General features: G+C 36.1%; 1 protein-coding gene across 2 annotated transcripts; it reads right to left on the reverse strand.

Annotated features, from left to right (window-relative positions):
- Positions 1–6,516: 6,516 nt before the first annotated feature.
- LOC122083514 (dof zinc finger protein DOF3.4-like) lies at positions 6,517–8,101 on the reverse strand. Of its 2 annotated transcripts, none has more exons than XM_042651351.1 (2): positions 7,953–8,101; positions 6,517–7,758 (listed from the first exon to the last, which is right to left on the reverse strand). In XM_042651351.1, exon 2 carries the CDS (start codon positions 7,736–7,738, stop codon positions 6,749–6,751), a length of 990 nt encoding a protein of 329 aa, XP_042507285.1. In that variant the 5' UTR covers positions 7,739–7,758; positions 7,953–8,101; the 3' UTR covers positions 6,517–6,748. The 2 variants fall into 2 exon arrangements, with proteins under 2 accessions (XP_042507285.1, XP_042507284.1); XM_042651350.1 differs by lacking the exon at positions 7,953–8,101 and adding an exon at positions 7,915–7,939.
- Between the last annotated feature and the right edge of the window lie 427 nt (positions 8,102–8,528).

Consider the following 8,528-nt stretch of genomic DNA (forward strand, 5'->3'; position numbering starts at 1 on the left):
CTGAAACAAAAGTTAAATCTTCCATTTAATTCAGCCTTGTGGTACCATATTTGTTGTTCAAATTATAGCCTCAGGTAGGGTCCAGCAAACGCCTTCCATGAGTAAAAATTTTCATCTAAATGAATTCTTATATGTGGTAAAAATCATGGTCGAAGTTTTGGATAAAAATCAAAATAGGAATGAGAAGAAACATGAGAGTGTAATGGTTTAAAATACACAGGGAAAGTCTAATACAGGGTGTGCCATTGGACCATATGGTTGAGTTGTACATTGAAATTTGACATATCACCAATTAAGAGGGTAATCTATCAAACCAATTGTTTGGCTTAGCCATAGGATCTTCCATGTGGCTGAAGTAAAACTGTATCTGTAGCTTACCATGGTGGAATGGGCATTTTGTGATGCTTTTGGGATTCTGCGGAAATTTCAATGACCTTACTAATGAACTGATTGTATGAATAATATTGTATTATTCGATTTCTCTTTCTCGTTGCTGGAATGAAGTTTTATTTCCAAATAAAAAAAAAAATTAATAATAATAATAATAATAATACTGAAAAAATACAAAATTACTCGAATTTTTCCAGTTTGGAAAGGCAAAAGAAAATTTTGAATTAGTTGTAATCCTTATGGTTTAACAAGGCCTAAAATTCTTATAAATTTTATTTATGTGAAATTGAGAATTTTTCTTTTTGTTTTACAAATTCAACATAGGAGTTACAACCAATAACAAAGATGATTGATAATTAACAACAAAGATGATGAAGAGGGTAAAAAATGATGTTTTTTGCATGTAGATGTAGTAGGATGGAGTTGTTCACTCTGTGCTTCGAGCGTATTCCGCTGTGAAAGATAATTTTCCTTGACCGGGTCTTTGAATTGACATATTCCTTTCTTGGAGAGCTAGTTTGAATGACTTGAGTTGAAGAAAACTTTTAAACCTAGTCTTCATTCAACTCTTAGAGAGATTTCAATTGTGTGATATGAAAAATGATGGAAAGAGTGAGTCTTTTGTGATGGGGAAAATTTCCTTTTTGATAGGCCAATCCAAGTTTTGATTTTATTTTATTTTTGGTAAGATCCAATCCAAGTAACTACCTCCTTGTAACCACACCATGTGATGGTGGGCCAACCATTACCTGGTCCATATGCTTGTGGGCCTGCCTAATTAGTTGGGTTCATTATATTTTTGTGGCCACCACAAATTACTTAAAATGGGATAAGTGTCTCTGAACCACTAGCATTTCCTACGTCCATTCACATTGGATTTTTTATTCATTTTTTCTCTCCCATAAAAAATGAACAGAAAAAAATCTCATGTGAGGAGGTGTAGTAGAAAATGCTGGTGGTTCAGAGAACCCATCCACTTAATATAGAGGGACTCACCTAATGAATGAAGGTATTTTGGCCATCTAAGGACCCTAAAAGTATTGGTCATTCATAGATCCAAATTTAAGTTTTATGGATGTGGGCCCAATTTAGTGCGTGGGATGTACATTCAATGGTTGTGGGACCCATAGTGCCAATGGCTATAGCCATTTTGAGTGAGTAGTCCTTCTCCCTTCCTAGTTCCTCCTGCTTCAATCTTTGCCCCAAGTGATAATGTCATCTTTGTCCTCTAAGCTGTTGAGAAAGCTTTCTTAAGTTGTTGCACAAGAGAAACCAGGCAGGCAGTCGGTGGGGTCCATAGTGTGTAGCCTGCATTTATATAAAAATGAACCCCATATGCCTCACTGGCCTTTCCAAGGAGCATCAGCCAGCAAATTCACTGCAACAAGTCAAGATCATGGCAAGCCTCATTGTGAGTAACAAATAAGGGTTTGGGTAGAGTGTGCAACCGGACTGGATTGGGTTGAACCCTATGACCCCTTATTTCGGCTCAAACGGAGGTCAAGTTGGTATATCTCAACCTAAGCCCAGATTATCCAGGCTAAAACCAGCCCACCAGCCTGGTGTGACCCAGGCCTGAAAATCCTAATACTAGCTCAAGCCAAAGTCCACCCTAGACCTTGTTGGGCTTAGAGTGGGCAAAGGTTTGTCGGGTCAAACTTGCACCCCTAGGTCAAGGTAGGCGATGCATTGGGGATCCTCTCTTTCATTTTTCCCCCTTGGTAAATTGGGGCTATGTTTGGTTGCAAGGGATATTGAAGGAAAAATAAGTGAAATTTTTTCAAATCAACATGATTATATAAACTATTTAAATTTCTTATCATATTTAGTATAATACGTTTTAGATGTAATTTTTATTGTACTTTTTAAATTCAGAGGATTTATATGCATAGTAAAATATATTTAGTAGTGATTATATATAAATTTATTTGAAATTAATGGCATAACCATATGGAAAAATGATTACAAAGGTAACCACGGCAGACGAGGTGGCTTTTCTCTTTCTTAATCCAAACAAGAGATGGTGAGTTGGGTTGTTCTCAGGTAGGAAGGATTCTAGAGTTTGTGGCTTTATAGTAGGTTCATTTTAAACCAAAAATTTCCATAATGACCAAAAGAAAGTACAATGCAAGTACAAGCTGTACATTGAGCTTCAGCAATGTACAAACTATACCATAAGACTATCAATCACTACAACAAATGTTATTTTTGGCGATGGTTATTTTTCGTCGATAAAAATCATATTTCTGTCGCCAAAAACATTGACGATCGTACTTATGTCCATCATTAATCCATTGCCAAAAAATGCTGTCGCAACGGACACAAGTAATGCTTGGTGCGAATTCATTCTTATTCTTACCATAGTCTAGTGCAAATCTTTCATATCAGGAATTTCCCTCTTTCTTTTCTTTTTTAATAGTTACTAAACCAAACAATTAGTGGCCTTTCATAGCATTAAAATGATGTATGGAAAAATCAAATTGGACTATAAATAGATACTTGATTAGATGATGAACAAATTTTGATATTTGAAATTTGAAAATCTCATGAGAAAAATGAATTGGTTCTTCTTTTTTTTTTTTTTTTTTTTTTTTTTTTTGACCTGCCTTTGAATAGAATCTAACTACCATCACCCCAACACCCCTCGCCGTACCATCCATAGAAAATAGAAGGAGAGAAAATTAAAATCTGAGGACAACTCTAGGGTTTTAATTGAAGTTCTTACCCTGGTTCCCAATGCAAGGTGATCAAAAGGTGTTCTAGATCATCAAAATGGGAAAAATAAAGAAAGAAGAAAAATCACATTGCGCTACATTAAGATTCACTAAGAAATGAAAAATAAGAGAAGGCGTACCTCAGTGTAATAGTAAGGTTGCTTTATGGTAACCTAGTGGTGGCACAACCTCTCAACAAAATGGATGTAAAACTACCTACAATATGATCCTCCCAGTGGCCGGAGCCCGGTGCACTATATACGCCATTTATGAAATAAACCATCTCTTCAGTTCTACTTCTTTCTGGGTGAATTTGTTTTCAATATTTCTATGCAAAATAAATAAATAAATAAATAAATCCGAAGAAGAAAGAGATGCCAAATAATTACTGGAAAAAAAAAAATTCAGAGGGGCCAGAACCTCTGATGATCTTACTGAGGACCATCAATTATTAGTATAGTACCATGGACTTACACCACATTCAGAAAAGTTCCAGTCGAGAAAACAGTAGTGGACCTCCTAAGGCATTTTCCCATTTTTAAGCCAGGGCAATTGCTTCCAAGGGAGTTCCCACACTAGTGTGTGCCTTTGGACAACAACCCATCAGAACGAGCCCCAGCACGAGGCGCCCCCCCCCCCCCCCCCCCGCCCCCCGGATGTAAACCCATAAGTTTTAGACATCAGCTTAACAATTCTTACTTAATTGGGGAAAGTGAAGTTACAATTTTAAGTGCAACTTTGGGTTTTAAATTTGATTGCTCTAATCCAAGATTTTGGTTTGCAATGCATTGAGCTGTATCTAGAATCCAGCAACTATGTAACAGAATGCGACAAATAGCTAGTAGCTGATTAGTTGTTTCACGAAGTGTGGATAAGATTGTGTACATTTTGATCCTCCTGTACCTCACAGTGATAGGAGTGCAATAGATATGTCATTTTTTTTTTTAATAGAATGCATCCAAGAAGCCAAGAATTGCATTATTTTGCATTGGAAAAGCTACAGGTACCTGTGCATCATGCATGGGAACTATATCTTCTACCTAATGTTACAACTCCCTTGTCCAATATATGGATCAATATGTTCACCTAAAATAGCCGAATTGATTTGTACTGAGATGCTAGAATTTTTTTGTTCTATTGGGAATATAATTTGCCGGATAGACTATTACTTCTTTCCAATCAATATAAGTAAATCCAAACCCTTACAAAATTTCTAGCTGTTTTGGACCCTCATGATCCAAACTGAGCCTTATTGTTTACGGCCTCATTTTGTTATAAAATGATCAGTACATGAGGTAAGTTTTGTTTATGTGCCTCAAGATTGAAATGATTTTTTTCCCAAAAAGGGTTTAATTTATCTTTCTGCATTTTGCTTGATTGCTTGGATATTCAAGGCAAGACATCTCCCCATATATTTTTATTTGGATTTTCAGGAAAAAAAAAATCTAGATAGGTTTTTGAGGATGTTGGAATTCAAAGGTTAAATAATAATAATAATATAATAAAAGGGGCTCCTTTTTCCTACTTTCATTCCATGTTATAAGGGACCCCACATACATCTCAATAGCCAAATTTTAGTCCAAAATAAGCAAAGAAGGTTGCTCACTCAAACTTTGATCCAAAGTTTTAGTAAAATTACAAAAATACCATCAAATGGAGTTGAATATAAAATAAAAGAGTATCTTTGTAACTTTAGCTACTTACTCTTCGTGTTTTAAGGTGAAATTGTAGTAATGATATGCTTACTAACCCATGTACTGCTAGCTGCCATGTTGTTAACCCAAATGGGGTTACTCAGTTGGCAAACACGAACACCTCAAAATCAAGAGGTCGTGAGTTCAACACTCATTGGGGACAAAATATCAAAAATAAAAAATTATTGCTATGTTGTGAATCGTTATTCTTCACTAGGCATAGTGACAGGAAATAAAACCCTAATAATAATAATAATAGTAAAAAAAATTATGTTGAAATTGAAAATAAAGAGTTTGATTTTCAATTGAGTGTAGCATTTCCATTTCATTTTAAGGCCATTTTAAAAAAATAAAAATAATAATAGAAAGATAACCCCCAGAAGAATGATTCAAGAAATTAATCATGTATATCAACTTTGCATTCTAATGTCAAGAAGAATCTCTAATTGGGAAGGTGATGCACAAGGAGGAGACAAATGATGTATGACATTCTAATACTAGGTAGACCTAGAGGAAATGATCACGCAAATATCTAGAGCCTTTAAATAAGGGAATTATTATAGCGTACCTAATGCATGAAGTTCTCACCATTGCTCAAACTCGCAACCACTAAGTCGCAATAGAACAAGTGACCGTAGCACCCATGTCCACCCTCTAATTGTAGGAAATAGAAGGCCTCTAAATTGGTGATAGAACATAAAATGTTTTCAGAATGCTATTAAAATATTTGTTTGGATCAAGTCATCCATACCCATTTTTAACTTGATTTCTAGCAGTATTCCTTCCCCTTCTTATATGAAAGCAGCTGGTAAATTAATTTCAAGCTAAGCTACTGTTATCTAACAGAGTCCACTTGTTCCTAAGGGTAGGAGTAGATTAAAATCAATTGATTAACACCTAAAAAAAGTACTGTTCTTTTTTTTTCCCTTCTAAGAAACCCTAAACAAATTTGTTGGTTTTTTTTTTCAAATGGCAGAAATTAGATTGGCATGGACAAGAATTATGGTATGTGAAGAGGGAGGAGACCATCAGTAAAGTCAACCTTATCTTGTTTCATGTTCACCCTACAGTTAAACCAGAGAGAGAAAGAGAGAATGATGTAATCTAATTTCAAGTAAACAAACAGAGAGAGAAAGAGAGAGAGAGAGAGAGAGAGAGAGAGAGAGATCCTCTAGATATTCGAGCTTGTGACACATTTTTTATCAATATTAAACCCAAATATAATGTAAATAAATTGCTTTTTTGTGTGTGTTTCAGAACTGAAAGGAATATATCTGCAAGTTTCCATGTAACCCTCCTTGTATGAGTGCATAAGGCTGCAACAGAACCCTTCCTAGCTACTGTAAAAATCGAATCAAGTTGATGTTTTTGGCAGTGCTAGCTTTCTAAAGGCTGCTTTCACTACTTACATTCACCATTTTATTCTTATAACCATGAAAGAATCTCCTTTTACTATTACCCACCCACCGCCATTACATATCTTCTTCTATGTTAAACCAACCCTAGAAGCTTCAGAGGAACTAACTCACTTCTTCTTCTTCTTCTTCTTCTTCTTATTCATACCTAAACAAAAGCACAAATGAAACAGAAGAAAGTACTACAAGCTTATATTCCCAAAACCTGACTCAGCACTTTGCCACCGAAAGGTTTTTGAAAAAGGAAAAAGAAAAGAACTTTAAAGAGGGTATGAGAGTTTCAAATTAGAAGAGACTTGAATGTGTGACTCAACATTTTTTTTTTTTTTTTTTTTTTTGGTTTTTGGGTTTACTTGGTACATACTAACAAGCTAAGCACACATACACACAAACACATCTAGCTAGAAGCAAGAACATAAAAGAGATCTGAACCTAAATCTAAAACCATATCTGGATATACCATAACCCCAAACAGGCAATAACAACAACAACAAAGATTAGTTTGTCAAGGAAGAGTTGAGATATAATTAGATTCTTAAGGGAATGCACCATTGGTGGTGGGTAGATCAGACCATGAGAATGCAGGAGTGCTCCAGTAACCCAATTCCCCACCAGCAACAACAGGAGCTGCTGGTTCCAAGATTGTTGAAGAAGATGATGTGGAACCCACATTGGTGAAGCCCATCTGGGGATGATCTGTGTAGTAATTTGTAGATGATCTTAGCCTCTGGTAAAGCTCCTGAACCCCAGAGTTTTGAACCTCACCAAGTAACAATCCCTGCTGATGCTGATGATGATGATGTTGCTGTGGTTGATGATGCTGATTGTTTCTCCAGAAAGAGCTGCAGAGACCCATAGGAATCTGACTCAAAGGATCTAAGCTTAGGGTTCTCACATTTAATGCACCTGTCGCCGCTTCTGACTGTTGATCCGACGTCATGGGTGATCCCATCGGATTAGGGTTCTGGGAGGATTTCAGTAAGGCCAACAGTTGAGAATTCTGTGGAGAAGCCCATAGAATAGGGTTTGAGTGAGGATCATGATCAAAACTACATCCGATGTTCGCTTTTACTACATCTGATACTGTCTTCACTTTAGCGGTGCTAGATTTTCCGGCAGAGGTTGACACGCAAGTGTTCTTGTTCTTTCGGCAGCCGCCACCGATGGGTACGTTACGGAGTGCACCGCCTTTAGTCCAGTACCGCCGGCAGGTCTTGCAGAAGTGGCGAGGCTGGGTGAGATTGTAATTGTTGTAGTAACAGAATTTAGTGTTGGAAGAATCACATCTTGGGCACCTCAAATTTTGGTGATCTGAAGATTGTGAGGTTGATGATGATGTAGCAGTAGCAGTAGTAGTAGTAGTAGTAGTAGTAGTAGTTGCTGTTGTAGCTGCAGCAGTGGCTGTTTTGTTTGCAGAAGAAGAAGAAGAAGGAGAAGGTGAATGATGACCTTCTAAAATTCCATTAATGGAGATTTTCCTCTCTCTTACGAGTGTTGCACTTCCTCCTAACAGCTCTTGAATCATCTTTCTCTTCTTTGCAAGATCTACAAAAAATCCAAAACAAGAAAAGCAAAGATGCTGAGTACTCTTTTGATTTTTGAATGGAAGGGCTAACATCAAAAAGAAAAAAAGAAAAAAAAAAAAAAAAAAAAAAAAAAAAAAAAAAAAAAAAAAGGGGTAAAGAAAAGTTTTGTTGTCACGCATGAAGAGGTGGAAAGAAATTAAAACTCCTCCTTGCCTTTGTAAGTTTCAGTTTTTGTTTGGAACTTTGGAAGGATTCTTTAGGCCAAATTTTCTTGAGAGCAAAAGAATAGAAGAAATGGAGGTTTGGAGCTTTAATATAGAGATATGGGATGAAGAGAAAGAAACCACTTTATCTGTCCCTTAAAGTGGTTTTGAGGTTTTTTGCTGTAAGCGGTTTTTGTGGAGAAGTTTCTGAGTACTACAGATCATAAGTAGGTGATATTACATATTAGCCAACCCCAATTCCCTGTTTCCCAAATCTATCCCCCCTTCTGATCATACTTTATTATTTTTTTTTTCTATTATGATCATATTTACTATTGTAAGAGGAAGACCACACTATTATCCTCATGATTTCAAATGATAACAACCGGAAATATTAACGAATTAATCATTTAAACACTTTCTACCTTTTTTCTATTCTTGGGTCAAAAACTATGGAAGTAAAACAAGAGTTTTCTTTTCATTTATTTACATTATAGGGCATTTCATTCTCTTGTTTTAATATTAAAGAAGAAAGGGAGTTAGACAGGGACTCCTCCAGCATCTCGAGAAAGGGTGAAGGGTGTTC

Source organism: Macadamia integrifolia, chromosome 7, assembly GCF_013358625.1.
Source record: "Macadamia integrifolia cultivar HAES 741 chromosome 7, SCU_Mint_v3, whole genome shotgun sequence".
Classification (NCBI taxonomy): domain Eukaryota; kingdom Viridiplantae; phylum Streptophyta; class Magnoliopsida; order Proteales; family Proteaceae; genus Macadamia; species Macadamia integrifolia.